The sequence below is a fragment of the Strongylocentrotus purpuratus genome, unplaced genomic scaffold (genome assembly GCF_000002235.5).
Source record: "Strongylocentrotus purpuratus isolate Spur 01 unplaced genomic scaffold, Spur_5.0 spur5_scaffold_14, whole genome shotgun sequence".
Lineage (NCBI taxonomy): Eukaryota > Metazoa > Echinodermata > Echinoidea > Camarodonta > Strongylocentrotidae > Strongylocentrotus > Strongylocentrotus purpuratus.
The window spans coordinates 12,708,328-12,726,164 of NW_022145599.1; the positions used below are offsets into that span (position 1 = coordinate 12,708,328).

General features: G+C 36.7%; 1 protein-coding gene across 1 annotated transcript in view; it reads left to right on the forward strand.

Annotated features, from left to right (window-relative positions):
* The first annotated feature begins 5,609 nt into the window (after positions 1-5,609).
* LOC590908 (TRIO and F-actin-binding protein) overlaps positions 5,610-17,837 on the forward strand; it is a 106,082-nt gene continuing 93,854 nt past the window's right edge. Inside the window, exon 1 of the mRNA XM_030984215.1 lies at positions 5,610-6,630. Within this exon, the coding sequence (XP_030840075.1) occupies positions 6,540-6,630 (91 nt within the window). The 5' untranslated portion in view covers positions 5,610-6,539. The remainder of the gene's footprint in view (positions 6,631-17,837) is intronic.

The window sequence follows — 17,837 nt, forward strand, 5'->3', positions numbered from 1 at the left end:
TGAATCAGTATTGTCAGAAGTCGAGCTCATTCAACAAATTGAAGTATATTGTTAAAGTGATTCTAAATGAGTCATCTTCCTCATGTTGAAGAAATAAAATAAACAGAGGAAACATTCTCAGGGTGACTCATCCCATTAGGCCTAAAAAGAAAGATGTTGTATTGCCCTTTTGGTGCCAAAACATGGGTTGGTCGCTCAGAAATCTTTTTTTTTTTTCTCTTTTTTTTTTCTCCGTCCCTCTTTGGGCTGATATTTCTCAGTTTTGAATGCTTTAATACATATTTTGTTATTCATTAAACACTTCCTTTTTTTTAAACCTTTAAAAAAAAAAAAATCCAACCGTAGATTTCAAGTTTTTGGGTCGGTCACAAAGGGCAATGCAACGTCTTTTTTTTCTTTCTTTTTTTGTAGGCCTTATCATGATACTGATTTGTATTATCATTTTCATTTTTACTAATCTTGGATATGATCTGTACTCCAGTTGACATGAGAAATAAGTACTAATTAATTCGTGCAAGCACAATCTTTGATAAACGCTCAACTGATATTTATAATCATACGCATTGTATGTAATATAACTTGTATTATTAAAATGATTAATTTGTTAAATCATGGTAGAATATTGTTTTGTGTGGTGTCATTGAGAAAAGGGGGTGTTTCAAAATTAAGATTACTAAGAGAAGAAGAGAGTGAGGGTTAGTAAAGATAAATATAAAGACGAGTGTGGGGGAGAGAATGAGAGAGAGAGAGAGAGAGAGAGAGAGGGAGGGGTGAACTGACAAGGTATGAGGTCAACATGAGGATATGATATTGGAGTTGGAAAGAAATTACTTGGGGAAGAAAAAAAGAGTGGAGAAAAGTTTGAAAAACAAATAGGTATCTACTGAGAATATACAATCCTCCCGATAACCTGACAAATGAGGGAGAGAGAAATAAACGAGAGGGAGAAAAGAAAAGGAGCATCCCTTACACAGTGGTCCTGTTAATTAATAGCATTTCTTACCCAATTAATATCGGTGCACCCTCGGCCCCTCCCGCCCGCTCCTTGATGCCAGTGCCCCATTAATACATAGACACAAATGGATTTACAATGAAAATGTGGGCGTTATACAGAGAGAAGAGGACAGAGAGATAGTGTATTTGTATACGATGAGAGGAAAAGATGAAGAAACCAAGAAAGACGGAGTTGGTAAAGAGACAAAGAGAGGAGAGAGGATGTGAAAAAATGTCAGAGGTACAAAGTCGAGGAGATCGGAGAGAGATACAGATAGAGAGAGAGAGAGAGAGAGAGAGAGAGAGAGAGAGAGAGAGAGAGAGAGAGACAGACAGACAGAGACAGAGATGAAGATAAGGAGGGGGAGAGAAAGGTAGAGAAGGAGTGGAAGGATTATCGACTTCCAATATTTCTAATCTGTAATCAAAATTGGGTCCATGATGACACTGACATTTTCTTAAAAACATAATAAAAAAAATTACTATTATGAAAGAGATTCCAAATGCTCTTCCAAAAGTCTTTAAAATTTAAAGTTTTTAAACGAGTCAATATAATGATATGAAGCTTGATGATTAATTTCAAAAGGAATAGGTAGAAAAGGCTTCAACAGGGCATGGAGGAAGTTTTGGTGAATACAAATACATGTGAAAGTAAAAGAAGGATATGTAACATACAGCTTCCATTTGTCTAAACATGTTTTTTTTCGGGAGAACAAAGTTTGCCACGGCATGCTCAGGCAATAGCGCCATCTTTTGACGTGATACGGTGCACTTTTAAAAACAGCAAAGACTTGAACTATCGTAATCATAGAGATTAAGTATACATCTCTATGATCGTAATAGAACAATAAATTTCTAATTTCGACTGAGCATCAAACGTAACCATAACGAAATAGCTTTTCCATATGGGGGACGTATCTACAATAACTTGAGAGCCATTGTTTTCTCACTTTAACCAGAGTATAACAATGGCGTAGATGAAGAAGAGAAACTATTTAAAAAGTTGGCCATTTATTTGCATGGGTGGGAGGGGTTGTTTGATCTTCTTCTTTTCACATTATTTTTGCTTCCCTTTTCTGTAACCTTACTTTCTGTGGCTTTTTTTTCTCCGTGGAAGGGTGGGGGCATTCGCAAGGAAACGTAAATGCAGTCACTCAGGAAGCGCTGGTGATATATCTTGAGGAAAAGGGATGATGTAAGCAGGAGGGGTCGAGTCTTTTCTTCTTCTTTGTTACCCCCATCTCTCTCTCTCTCTCTCTCTATCTCTCTCTCTCTCTCTCTCTCTCTCTCTCTCTCTCTCTCTTTCTCTCTCTCTCCCTCTCTCTCTTTCTTTCTTTCTTTCTTCTAAAGTTGTCAACAGATCATTAATGCAGAACGCAGCAAGCGCTCATTTTTTAATGATATAATATGATATAAATATATATATGATTGTTCATGCCACCATAATGAGGATACACCCATCCAACCTATCCGTCGTAAAAGCAAAACGCACTCTCATCGATCAGTAACATCTGTTATTGAGAAATATCCGAAACGTGTCAAATTCCATTTTCTTACTAGAAGAAGAGAGCTCATCCACCTCATGAGTTGGAGGGAAAAAATTGGAATTTAAAAAAAATAATCGAAGAAGAAGAAAAAAAAGGAGACTAATAAGGTGAATTAAAAGGGAAAAAAGAAGGAGAAAAAAAAGGAGACAATTAAAAGAAGATGAATTAGAAAAAAAGGAAAAGAAGAACAAGAAAAAGAAGAACAAGTAAAAGAAGTATATCAAGAAAAAAAAAGAGCAAGAAAAAGAAGAACAAGATGAAGAACCAGACCAAGAACAAGAACAAGACGAAGAGAGAGAAGGAGAAGACGAAAAAAGAAAAAGGCTGAGAAGAGGGTGGGGAAGACTGGGTAATCAGGCATAACAAGCCCAATATCGTCATGTGAGATGACATCTCCTGCATGACCAAATATCAACACTCCCTTTTCTTGAAGTTACGAGTGAGCGAGCAAAACTTATGATAATTTATAGTAACAGCATTATTTTGGCGTTTTTTCCAGCAAAATATAAGATAGGAAAGAAAAAAAATCAAATTGGTTTATAGTTCGCAGCCCAAATATTATTGATATTTGGCGTATATAGGCCTATAACCAGCTTTTTGTTATAAATTGGGGAGGAGGATATAACGTCGATAATCGATATATCTCGTCACATATTATATGTATTTATATATATATACCTCAAGTAATTTTCTTCACTACACATTCATCATTGTCTTGCTTTCTTAACGATAATTCGATGACATTTATGAAATCAACCAGGCCAAATTGAAGAAATTTGTTTGACTACTTTATTATTTGTTTTCATGTGACAATATCAGACTCTAGACCGAAAGAGCCGTATCAATATTAAATGATGATCCAGCAATCAACACATTTTACATGTAAAAATATGCACAGTCATTATGCTTCTACCGTTTTATTTTGTTCCCACGTTTTTTCAGCTCATTTCTTTTTCGGGGGGGGGGGGGCGTTTGCCACAACATGGAAGGGGGTCGGGTAGGACATGAGTTGTTGTGAACGTTTTTGTGCAAAGTGTGACTTTCCTAAAAAAAAAAAAAACTAACGTGCTTTTCAACCCTTGATGTTAATCACGCGTCAATAACTCAATAACATGCAGACTCTGGAATGATGAGCGGAGAAGGGTGGATACACCCACACCCTTCCCAAAATTTCAGGGCCCGCTGAGGGAGATAATTTGAATAAAGATTATAACATTTCCATCGGCTTAATTATCCCATTATGCTGACCCAATCGTTAAAAATAAAGTGTGTAATGTGAATTTTGATATTGGGAAATCATTATAACGAATGCTGCTTGATATATATTCATAATATATTTTTTGGTTTGTTTAGGAACTGTAAAGTTTCCATTTCGTTTTATAAGTTATTTAGACTCACAGTAAATCAATCGTTATGTAATAATAGGCCCTATATTGTTTTTCTTAAAATAAAGGGAATTATGTTGAGTGGATTGGATTTTCAATCAGTGTCAGTATATAAAGCAACCTCACACAAAAACAAAAGTTATTCTTGGAGATTGCGCTTTCCATTGCACCACCCAAACTTTGGAAATTGGCCCTAACCTATCACTAGATAGTAGATAGACCCAAGAATAGCCTCATCTGTTTTAATCGCAGTTTTGTTTGAAGACGCACTACGGTTTTCAGCAGCTTTCGAATACCGGTAGTTTTCTTTCATTGTTTGTCTGTAAAGTAGCAGTGTTGAGAGTTTTGTTTTCATCACAACGCAGTAGCGTATATTTATATAGGCCTACTTGTGTATATAGCTGTGCTATATAAATAGCTCTAGTTATTATTATTCATTATTATCTTTAATATTTTTTTTCTTTCTTATCTCTGTAAATGATACGATTTCAAGTTTTAAATTAATAGTTTTGTTCATGTATGAAGTATGCCGGGGACCCAACTGGAAATAACATGAGTAAAGTAGCACTGTTTGGAGTTTTGTTTTCATCATAGCGCAGTATAGCGTATATATTTTGTGTGTGTTTATACCTGTGCTATATAAATAGATCTAGTTCTTATTATTCATTATTACTGATATTAAGTTTTTTTCTTCTAATTTTATCTGTCTGTAAATCTGTCTGGGAGTGTCGTGGTCGAGTGGTTTAAGGCGCTTGACTTGAGATGCGAAGGTCGAGGGTTCGAATCCCGACACGGCACTAATATCCATTGGCAAGATATTAACCTGCACTTGCTACTCTCCACCCAGGTGTTAAATGGGTACCCGGTAGGATGCGACCGTCACTGTTAGTCAAACAGCTTGTGAGCGTCACGTAACGCCCGGCTGGAATGCTCCCCAGGGAGTGGAGGTTGTGCACACAGTGTGTGCGGGAAAGCACTGAATCCATTGACCGGGGTAATAGTATATTTGTAAAGCGCTTAGAGACATTTGTATTAAGCGCTATATAAAAATTAAATATTATTATTATTATTATTTTTAATACGAGTTTAAGTTTTTAACTTACTAATTTTGTAGATGTACATGTATTTCGGGGACCCCACTGGAAATAAGCTCTCGAGCTTTCCTGGGTTATCCTTTTTTAAGCTGACCTAATGTTGATTTGTCATTTTATATCGTTGTATGTTGGAGCCTTGTCGAATAAAATCAATCATAAAAATGTTACTGAATGCCAAAACTGAAAACTTAGCCATGACAGGACCATGCAAAATAAATGACAACAAAACCTTGAGTTATATAAACTGTCGCCCATTAATTACTGAAAAAATTCTATTACCTCTTTTTATAATTTGTGAAAAAGGTGATAAATATCATTTCAAATGTATATTTTCTCTAGATCAATTTGACTCTCAGATTGATCAATAAAGTTCTGCGAAAATCTAAACTTTATCAATCAAGAATAAATCATATTGTCACAATCATTTAATAAAAGATAGGTACGAAATTTGTATTCTAACATTATGTGCACCAGTTTAAATAAAACAACGACAACACAATCTTGAGTTCAGCGATATACGGGGCCGAGGCAAGGAATATATTGTGGCCGAAGTTTAGCTTGGTGCCAAAATTGGAAGCAAACGAATCGTCTAGAACCCACGGGTGCGTTGATGGATGAAAATGGGTTGGCAGGTGCACTCGAATTTCAGACTCTCATCACTTGGCTATGCCGTAATTTCTTTCGCTTCGTTTCATCCGTTTAATGATTGTGGATTAACTGACAACTTCCTTTATTACTCTGCTCATCTTAATTCGGAGCAATCCGTTGGATATATTTAAGGAGTAATTCATGATTTCTTCTTGGGATCGGTTTTGCAACTGCTGCGGAGAAGATTTCGCGGAGAAGGGTGTGTTACGTAGTCCAAGGCAAGGGGAACGGCGCGGGATTAGGCCCATTCAATGAACACTCGACCGCGTATGCAACACTGGAAGTGCCGCTGAATGGAATGAACCCGCGATTGTTGTGGTTTCTATTCTCGTTCCATGCCCGCCTACAGAGCGGCCGCCTCCCCGATCAGCAATGCTGTCATCTTTCTTGCTGTTCACGAAGTTGAGTACAACTAGCTTAGCTAGATAATATTTGGAGTGTACGAAATTAGAGACGTGAATTTTGGCTCACAATGATTTAAATTACAAACCTATCGAGAGATGGAATTACTGTCAGAAGGCATGGATAATAACAGTGGAGGTTAACTGCTTTCTAAAACTTTCTGTGATTCCTTGCAAGAGTTGTAGTTCATTATCGACAATGACATTATTCATCATGATGAACTTATTTGGTTATATGATAAGTTAGTGACGACTGTACTGTTCAGAAAAGAGAGAGAGCTAACAACAGTTCTGTGTTGGCTTGGACCCTGCCCTGGCCCTAATTTGTCCTTGGAAGTTGGATTTAAAGTTGGACTAAAGTACTACTAATTGGGAATACATGTAGCTGTAGCTGTAGACGGACTTTGTGGCAAATTTCCATCACATCACCACCATCATCATCGGCCTGTTATCTGTCGATACTCCACCAACATGGGGAAGGACAGTGAACTTGTTCAGGCTGTGAAGAATGAGGATTTACTGACTGTCCAACGGATTATCAGTAAATTAAAATCCAAACTCAGTAAGTTAATCCAATTTCCTTTTGCTTGTGTCGTAAAATGAAAGATTTTGTTGAAGCAGCGTGTGTGTTATTATATTATGTTGGCCCCTCTATTTCTCTCATGATCTTGTAACCTACAATTAATGTTAAATTGTGTTAAGGACAATACAGCTGAATAAAAGGAAAATAGTAATTTGAAAAATGGTAAGAATGATAAACATTCAACAAATTTTGAGTAACCAAATTACATTGATTATGTAACTGTAAGTGAATTATAAAAATGAAACTTCTGAATGAGGAGAATAATGATTGTTGCACCGCAGAACCACCAATAGTAAAGTGGAAATTATGTTGGTTTATTATAACATTTAAGGCTCGGTTTGAAAAGACCATTGTTAAAGTAATTTGGCAGTGATGACACTTGTATTTAATCACTGTCAAATAATTTTAAAGACTAAATTATAATTTAAAAAAAAATCAAGAAATAATAATTTCATGATTTAATGATACTTTGATAGCCATAATTTAATATCCTTTTCAGATCAGAAGAAATACATGTATATAATATATGCATAAAGAAACATATTTAAAGAATAATTATTAAGCAAAAACAGGTGTACAAACTAGTTGGCCTTGTATAAAGAAAAGAAAAGAAAAACAGTTTTCAAGAGATCAATTGACATGACAGCTGGCCATTCGTGACAGTGTGTGCTCACTAGTATAAAGCCATGCGAGTTTTATGATTTTCAGACTAGAATTGGACCCTGAATCTTGACCAAGTTTTGCGTTTATACAGGTATCTATCTTCAAACATGCATTTTGCTATACAATGTTTTATGATATGAGGTAAAGACTAGAATAATAATCATTGTATTGCAGGGCTTGACACCAACAGGCATCTGGAACACATGGATGCTCAAAATCTAAGGCCGTCCCTCCAAACATTAAAAAAAATGTACGTACATGTACAGCTCAGGCATATACTTGTAGAGAACAGAATTTAAGAGAAGAACAAAATCTGAACCCCCTTACAAAAAAAGTATGAAGCCCTGTGAATTCTAGTAACAAGTCTTAATACAACCTTTACTTGATCTAAAGATAAAGACAAACATGAAGAGTGCTACATAACCTCAATGTACAATACATGTATATCTTTTTAATTTTGTGAGAATGTAAGTTGAACTACCCTGTATGATTAGAATAAGAAAAAAGAAAAGAAATCAACCACTTACTGTACAAACACATCAACCACTTAACAAAAACAAACACAAAACAAACCAATAAAAAACAACGTTGATTTCCCTTATTTTACTGTACTACAATCACAATGTTCAATTTATTATGTTGTACCAAGTACAAAGTGTTAAACTTTAAGCTGTAAAAATGATTAATGAACATCTACTTGTATGGTACATGTTTCTATATTGCCTACAAAAGTCATTTTACATTGTATATCTCTTGGAATCTATCCCATCTCGTAAATACTTGCAAATGTTAAATTGAACTTGCTATTCATGGCTGAAACTTTAATGAGACATCTACGTACCAGTAAATATACTAAATAACTCTTCATGTGATAGCGCATTAACATGTAACGGACTGGTATCAACTTACCGTACCCCAGTACCTACAGGTACATATAATCTATGCATCGCAAATACATACTGGTACTTATTGAACGTAGTACTCTGTATGCACATTTCATTGTACATCTCGATGTGCAAGTTGTCCATCCATGCCTAGTTAACTTAATCCCCCACACAGCCTATCTGATGTTTATCAGCCAAGCCAACTGTCTGCTCAGAAGATTTAAACTTATGTCTGTTTATCATTCTAAACACATTGTGCGTGACAGACATTTAAGTACAAGATACATGTACATCCATGTTTTCAACTATACTATTTCCTTTGTATTCAGCATCTTAGCATACAGAAAAAGGTTTTTATTTGTTTAATTAGTCACTGGATGTTCTTGTCTTGATAAAGGATGAATACATGTGTACACACAGCACAGTGCGTGCTAGAGGGTGCGATTGCATTCATTCACTTTTCAGTCAGCTTTGCAGTGCCTCGCATTAACGAGACGATTATGCATAATAGTTGTAGTGACTGTAGTCATGAATGAGAAATTATCTACTGTACATGTACATGTATGTATGTCTGTTTTTGTTGTTAGTCTTGTCAAAGAATTTCAAGGGAAATTATCGGCTTACTGGTAGTTTGATTCAGGTTATTTGCCTGTGTACAGTATATACACACTGTAGGTCTTTCAAACAATTGATCATTGTGTTGATTGAAAGGGGATATACATTGTAGACCTTCAAATAACAGAATTGGATACCTTAGTCATACTGTGGATAGATGCTATTTTGGTTGCTCTTGCATTATCTCTCAACACTCTTGTGGAGAAGATGTAAAAATACATCCTAGATTAGAGGTTTATTACAGCAGAAGACATGATTTAATAATAGCATCTCCACTGCGCCAGTCGATCAGAAAAAGTTATTCCAATTTTCATGGGAGGGTGGCTAAAATAAACAAGACCTTTAAAGTCCAGTGCTTCTCGCACAAACACGGAGGAGGGGTCAAGTATGGGGCACGAGGCATTCTCTCTCCACAATATGTGACGACTGAAGTGGGATATCCTAGTCGCGCTGTATAGCACAGTCCATTTGCCAAATGCCCAGCTTCAATCTCACCGATGACAAACATCGTGGGTCAGAACGGGATGCGACGGCGAGATGTGTAAATTGGCTGAGCATCTGGTTAGAGTGCCGTTAGCGGATCACCGAGGGATTTGTGTATGCATTGAGCTGGCATCCTTCCGGCAACATTGTCTTCATAATGAACGCCGCGAATTGGATGAGATAGAGTCGCGCTATATTCAAGGCCGTTCGGTTAGAAATCGCTATATAAATGGACATGTCTTGCACAGTTTGATTGGTGTTTCAATACACTGCGGTAACCTGCGATTGAAAGATCAATTTCCATGCAGGTACTGTGCCGGGGTTATTAAGGGAAACCCTGCTCCTGAATGAATATTGAACCGAGTGCACGCAGATGAAATTTGAGACATTTGGTCAGAGGCAGTCTTGTAAACTGTCGATTTCCATCGAGGGGTCGGAAAGGGTAATGTAATGGAAGTGTAAATCAATACTCGAGGGACTGCACTTGGCGATATTTGACTTTTGTTAGAACAAATAGGTACATTTTAACCAGATAGAAAACAAATGGCTACATGAGCATTTTTTTACAGTTGAGGAGGAGTTGAAATTGAAGAAGAAAAAAATGTACTATTGGACTTGTCTCAAAAAGAGCCTAAGAAAAGTCTCCTAAAATAAAAAGAACAGAATGTAGACCTGAAACATGAACATGTATTTACCAATGTACAGTATGTTTTACTGTAGAATGGAAATGATTTCATTCTTCAAAGTCTTGTTTATACATTGTGTACTTGTACATGGTTATGTTGAGTTTGATGATTTATTGAAGCCTAGAGTACATGTACCTGTACATGTACAGTGTACATGCAAGGAGGATATTCTCTTTGGTACATGTACATGTACAATTCTCTTTCAGTCACTCCTCCTCTCTTCCCCTTTTCCCCAACCAATTTCTCTGTGCCTTTTAATTTCACCTCAATTATCAAGTCTCCCTTGTAGAATTCTCATCTCACATCAATGTCTATTAAATAGTCAATACACCCTGCACTCGTCAGATAATTCTTTAAGAACATATATTTGAATGATGATGCTGTTTGCACTTGTGATGTAATATGACACAGCAAGTTTGTGAGAGATGAATTGGCTCTGTACACTGTACATGTATGTGGTCTCATTGCCTCCATGTTCATGAAGCAGCTAGGGTCTTTGTTTGGAATTGTGTCAAGGGAACGGAATAATTACGTCTTAATTATCTTAATCGATTGGGTCAAGTCTTGGCATTCCACTGTGACATGAGTTAGAATATTTGTTTATATTCTGTAGTAACATTATACAAGTATGCTACATGTATGTGTGCAATTGCTGCTTTAATACATGGATGAACATGTACATGTGTAGTTGTGTACATGTACATACATGTGCATCTTGTATGATTAATGAATTGTATTGATTCATGTAAAACCAGTCTGCATAGGACTCCTGTACATGACTGTAGTTTCAGATTCATGTCAATACAAGCAATGTTGTTGCTTGTGTTTATAAATGCGATTTTAGTGTGATTTTATTCCATTTCTCAGTCATTTCAATCTGAATGAAATTAAGGATTTACAACCAAATACAGACAAACCCAGAATAAACATCTTGGGAATGTTGCACTATTTTCAACACTGCCAACTTTACTTGCCCAACTATAGGCTTTAATAAAATGTACAGTGTTCATGTACATTGTATATAAAAATGATATATACACCTGTACATTATTCCCATCAATATTTTCTTCACATCTCTAATCAATGTACAGCATGTGTAGCTGATCTCATTTTATTTCTCATCACACTAGTTCCCGGCAGCAGCAAGTACACTGTACATGTTATATTTTCTCATCAAGTAGACTGAAAGAATGGACTGCCTGAAGATGCTATTACTATGTGTCTCATACATACTGCAGTTGTTGGCTTTATGACAAGATCGGCATGCTATGCACACATGAGCCCACCCTCTTTAAATTGGATTCTGGTAGAATGGCCGCTGCTCGCTCCACAAATATAGCCGTAATGGTTAGATAGCCGACAGGCAGCATGCATCCCTTGACTCATCTAGACCCATTTAGAGGGGGGAGGCTACCAAACAAATCTGTCTTCGGCAGCTGTATGGGTGTATTGTGCTGCCAAAACAGAGTTAAAGAGAAAAAAACGGAGGGACAATGCTATTCTCGTTTCAAATTGAACCAAATTGAAAGCAAATGTTTTGTGGCAACATTCAATTCAACCCTGAAAGGGTTTTTATCGATGGGGTCCTCTTTCTCTCGTTCATTTTGTGAGGGTGGAATAAAATGGTGGAAAGGGTAAAAGGTGAGATAAAATTCATGCTTCATGACTAATCCAACTACCCCAATTTATAATATCAAAAGTACTCTTCTTATTTTGCAAAACTTTGTATATTCCCAATCATTTTTTTTCTTCCCTCACTGGATTGCACTTCTTGTGACGCTGGTTCGGGGGCCCCCTCCAGCAATTATGTGTCAATAGAGGATTGTCACCTTTCGCCCTGGAATCTGATTTGAAAGCTTTTAGAAGCAGCACCACTGATAGAAGATCAGTTTTTCAAATTAAACCTTAACAAGATTGTAGGGCTTTAGCCGTTACCATTGTACTTTTCACCTGCTTGCTTGTGCTGTCGGCCTCCCGATGAATAGGGTTTCGTGCATTATTGAAGAATGTGTCGTAGCTGTCCTGAATGATGGCTACATGTACCTTTTATCTGTGATATATTAAAACAGGGATTTACCGGTTTCAGGCTTTACATTAATAATTTTTATATTCCTCAGTATTAGGAATACCCTGGGAGCAATAAAAGAGAGATGAACTTTATAGTCATGAGAACATTTTGTTGGTGGTTATGGGGGGGGGGGGGAGGGGCTGTGAGAGCTGAAGCCTGAAGGTCATTGATAGTTAAAGATGGATGGTATTGGAGTGCACATGTTTTCTATATGATTTTTTTTAATTTGTATAGATATATTTATAAATAAAAAAACTGATGTAATTTGCCTTCATTCTTTATGTACACTGTACTATTAAAGCAAAAGTTAAAAAAGGTGAACGAAGAGTAGTAATTCTTATCATTTTAAATACTTTTAATACCTGTACAGTATGTGTTGGCTATAATTAGATATTATACCAGTAGAATAGACTTGTACAAATGCACATGTTCATTTTTCTGTGACATTAATGTTGAGCTGACAGTCTCAACTTAACCTACACGTACATTGTATTTGATGAAGAAAACAGAACATTCTTTCAAGTTGAGTACATGCAACAGTAGGTCCACATCTCACTCCATTCCATGGTGTCCATTTTCCTCCCAATTTTTTTCTCTCCGCATTACAGAGAAGACATATTCAATGCGATACAGGTACTGTAGATGTATTTTGTATCCATCTGTATTCTGAACTCGATACGTTATTTCACACATGCCCTCAGCAAACGCAATCCCTGAGAAGCATAAACACACATTTAGTCGCACAAAAGGCCATTCCGATTGAAGAGCGGGTTCAAGTTATCAAAGGCCCGGGGTCCTCAGAAGAGGGGCATTCACACATGATACCTGTGTACTGCACTCACATGTACAGGTATCTCCTTGAAAATTAAGTTCGGGAAGTTGTGTAGTGAGAACAGGACTTTGGGCTGTGAAGTAAGAACAGAAGTTTGAGAGGAAGTTTCTTGTGATCTGTCCAGTTTGGAAAGTTTTGCAGCAAAAGAACTGGATTTTTATGGGAAGGTTCTTGTGAGCTGTCACGACATCAATTGTTCCAACATAAAGTGCATACATCGTACACAACATGCATAAATGTACTAACCTTATATTTGAGCTACAAAAATGCAACGTAAAAAACTTAGCCTGTCAGAAACTTATACTACAAATTTAGTATTTTCATAGCTCAAAATAGTTGTTTTTCTTTTAAAGAAAAAAAGCAGGGAATGTCTCCTCAGTAGGTCACCTTCATTGTCCTCAGGAATGACCAGCAAATTCTTTCAGACTATGTATTTTTCTTGAGGACTCTTCTCATCAATTTGTTGACCATGAATTTGTGTCCAAGAAGGGAACTTGTAGGGCTATTTGGAGACTCGCAATTTGCATTTAAAAAAAAAAAGGGGGGGGGGGAAATCATTCCTTACTCATGTCTTACACATTAATAATTACCCTTTACCCCAGTATATTTTGAGACTTACATGTATTTGACTACATGAAATTGAGCATTACCTTTACACTGTATATAAAGGGAATATTCTGTAATTATGATACGTCTAGAAGATTTGCTGATGTGAAGTATGCTGCTGGAATTGTTGCCTATCCTAAGGAAAGGTAATCTTAAATGTGAATGCAGCTATAGAAGAGAAGGAATTGCAGGAACTGTATCCCCTTTGAAGTATGCTGCTGGAATTGTTGCCTATCCTAAGGAAAGGTAATCTTGAATGTGAACGCAGCTAAAGAAGAGAAGGAATTGCAGGAACTGTATCCCCTTGGAGGGACAGGTGCAGTAGCAGTATAAGCCAGCCAAGAGAGGAATTCTTTAGAGGGATGCAGAGGTATGATGTATCAATGGTTAAACATCTTAAAAGAGAGGGGGTAGAAATACGCCGCATGTCATTACGCAGATGTATCGCACAGCAACGATGAATGAGTGCCCTCACACTGTAATAAAAGAGTCCAGGATGATGCTATAGACATAGTCTTTGGATGTGATTAAACTTGCTGGATGTTATTCATTGTTGAATAATTTGAAACTGTTATTCAGAGCTTAAAATCCAGTTTCTGTTTACCGGTAAAAAAGATTTTAAGGCTATCGTGATGGCATACCTGTACATGTAAATCAAACCAAGAATAAGGTATTAAATGAATTTGCTATTTTCATAAAATGATGGAATATGTACACAGAATTAAGTCTTCTTGTAGTGAGTTCTGCGGGCAGATGAAAGACCCCTTTGCAGTTGTACAAGTATACATGTATAGGTAGTATGTCCCCTGTTCAGGGATACAGTATAATGGCTCTTTTAGATTGTACTACTACTTTCCATTTTAAGGTTGTGTGAGTTAAAATAACAAGGACAAAAACAAAAATACTGTTTCCCCTTGAAAGAGGGTCAAGTGAAAAAGTAAATTATGTACACTGTAAATAAAATTATTGGAAAGGGCACATTATCTCATTCAAGTACAGTATGTTCCAGTCATATTTTTGTATGAGGACTTGAAAGAAATGGAGAGAAACATGGATAGTGATTTACAGTGTTCCGTTGTAAAAAGGCATGTACATGTACAATGTACATGTAAATGTTAGTCATATTACCTCCTGAAAAGTTTCAAAAATGTTGAGGTCAATAACAATAGAGTCTCTTTCCTCTAATCCTCTTGTGATGATGGAGTAAAAGGTGAAGTGAGTGACCCACTTCTTTCAAGATAATAAAGTTCATGAAAGTACATGTACTTGTACAATTGTACATGTCCTACAGTAGTACATGTACACTGTACATTGTATATTTGATTAAATCTGTTGACATTTATGTCTGCAACCAGTCTACATGTACACATTACAGATAACTGTTTTGTTTTGGTTGTTTCAGGATTGTTTTCATTGGGCAAGACTTCTACATGTACATTTGTGAATATATTTTATAGCATTGTTAAAGCAGTAATGAAGCGAAATACTGAACCAAACAGATTCAGAGCTTTCATCCACAAATGTACAAGTACGTCTACAATTTTTGTTTTGTTCATAAAAAGATCAATTACAATTTACAAATTAAGAAAGGCAGACATTGTTTCATAAGACATATTGTCTTAACATGTATTTAAATAGTGATTGTTTTGCCCATGGTAGAAACAAAATAGGCCTACAAGCTACATGTACATTACATCTACATATTTTCATTTCATACATGAGCAGTATCTGGCATACATGTACTCTGTATTCTGTACGTCATCTCTATCAAAGGGTTCTTGAAATATGATTCCATTTTTCCCCATAGGCTTAATCCAGGGACGACCCAGTTCCTGTATGCAATTGGTTAAGATCTTTTCTGTATCCATTGTGTAAAATGTCCACTTTCTTTGAAGACACAGGCCACCAAGAGGTACATGTACATGTACATTGTAAACGAACAGAGAAAAAGCATACATACTGTAGACCTCACTAGCAGATACCAGAGACAATTTCAGTCAATCAACCTGGTGCTGTCGTCAGAACATTGGGGGTATTGAAGTAAATTGGGTCCCTGTGAGGATTGTATGTTTTATGAATCAGTTTATCAAGTATGACAAGCCAGGCATTCTCATAAATCAGGTATCAGAGACGAGGATAAAATGTGCACTTGCTTGAAAGCTTCCACTGTCACATTTTCCCCCTCTTTTACCCTCTCCTAAATGGGCAAAGACATAGCACGAGGAGCAAGTTCATGTTGTCTTTTATGCCTTGGACGATATTGATACCCAATCCATGCACGTAAATTATAGCAGATTGGTCGGATAAAATTGCCTCTGGTATTTGATTGGGTCATTCCGATTGCTCTATCTGGGTTGCTCAAGATTCGTTGTCCTAGATTAGGTCATTGATTTGTTTACGAGGATGTTTTGACATTCAAATTGAATTTTTGAGAGAAATTGCTCACATCGATGTCATTGGTATGCATTACATTAATGTAATACTGCTGTAAATCACACATCCAATGAATACATCAATTGTGTACTTTTTATTAAGGGTTTGGCTTGTTATTTGTTTCTGAATTTGAATTGTAGTTGGAGCGTGTAGTGTGCCTTGGGCTGAAAGAAGTACAACTTTAGGCCTTTACACTTTATGTAAATGTAGTATTGTAGGTCAATGTTGTATAGAGATCTGAATGTTGAGTTGATAAATAATGGTTACTTTGCGAGTCCACTGTGTTACCATTTTGAGTGATTTACATGTATGGCATTTCCTGCACAAAAATAGCATGTGATCATAAACATGTTGGCTTCCTCAGCCAGCTTTTTTTCAAGGATCTTTTGTTTTCTCATATTGAACTTGGGGAAATTTGCTCAATACATTTGCTAATCCCATGAGTGGTAAAGAATTATATATACTCTTTTCACACTGGTTTTGCTTAACCCCGTACTTTGCTTAGCCCCGTACTAAGGCTGCGACGGGTAGTCGAATGCTCGAGTACCCGCACGGTTGACAACTACTTGGGTACGATTTCTTGTACCCGAATATTCGGCCGCAAAAAAAAAAAAATGTCCAGACCCACGCTTACCCGTGCCAGGGAGAGCGGCGTCCGCTGGCATGGTACCGTCGGTAAAAATGTTTCCCAACTCAAGCACTGTCAAACTCACCTTTCAGAAACTGGGACCAAATGTCCAGATTTCTGTTTGGACTTGGAGGAAAATGGATTATTCTGCCATCTTTGGTTTTTAAAACAGCATTGTTTACTGTTATTATTCTTATTAAATCGGCGCCTTCAACTGCAACTCAAAGTAAAGTTGCATGCGTTTTCAGCGAGGGACCTGAGAAACTGCCGAGTGGTATGGTAGTGGCAAAAAAAAAAAAAAAAAAAAAAAATCCAAAAATCCAAAAATTAAAAAAAATCAAAAAAATTCAAAAAAAATCAAAAAAATTCAAAAAAATTCAAAAAATTCAAAAAAATTATAAAAAAACATGGCGTCCGAATATTCGAGTATTCGCCTGTGAGCCTGGGAGTGTACTCGGGTACCTCATTACACTGTTGTGCACAGCCCTACCCTGTACTATCCTTAACCCCGGACTATTTTTTTTGGCTTTTCACACACGCTGTTTTTAGTCCCGTACTAGCGCCTTTTCTGGAATAAGAAAATTCTCGCTGTTCTCACTGCATTTCGTTAACCCCGGATATCGTGAATGTTATTATTGGACATACTTCGCATCTGGCCAGCTGCGATACGCTCTATTGCGTAGTACCGGACTATTTTTCATTTCTGTTCTCATTCATTTGCTTAGCACCGCAATTGCGGGGTTAGCAGGAGTTAGCACCACAATTTCTGAGTTACCCCTGCTATTTTGCAGGGTTAGTTAACCCCGTACTATAGGTGGGGTTAGCCAACTTTAGCCCACTTTGGTAAAAACCAGTCTGAAAGTGTGAAAACAGTAATAGTTTCTTGCTGGAAAAAAGAAGAAGAAATTGAATTAGAACCCTGAATTTGTACTATTCGTAAAACTTTTTCTGCTGCAAGAATGGAACGGTGTACATGTAGTTGTTTTCAATTTGCAGCAGCTTGAGGTACATGTACATACAGTATGTACATGTAGCAAAAATTATTAGCTCTTTAGATTTTAATTGTAAAACTGAGTTATTCTAAATTTTCAACATTATCCATCTGTAAAAATGAGAAAGGCCTATTACAAATGGGCATTTATAGTTTGCAGTACTTTTATGACACAGTTCTTTCATTCATCTCTGTAGGCACTTAATTTTTCTTCAATCACATGTGTCGTCTGAATGAAAAGCGAACGAGGCTTTTTCCTTGATTTCTTTATTTGGGATGCGAGCAGAATAGCCACGT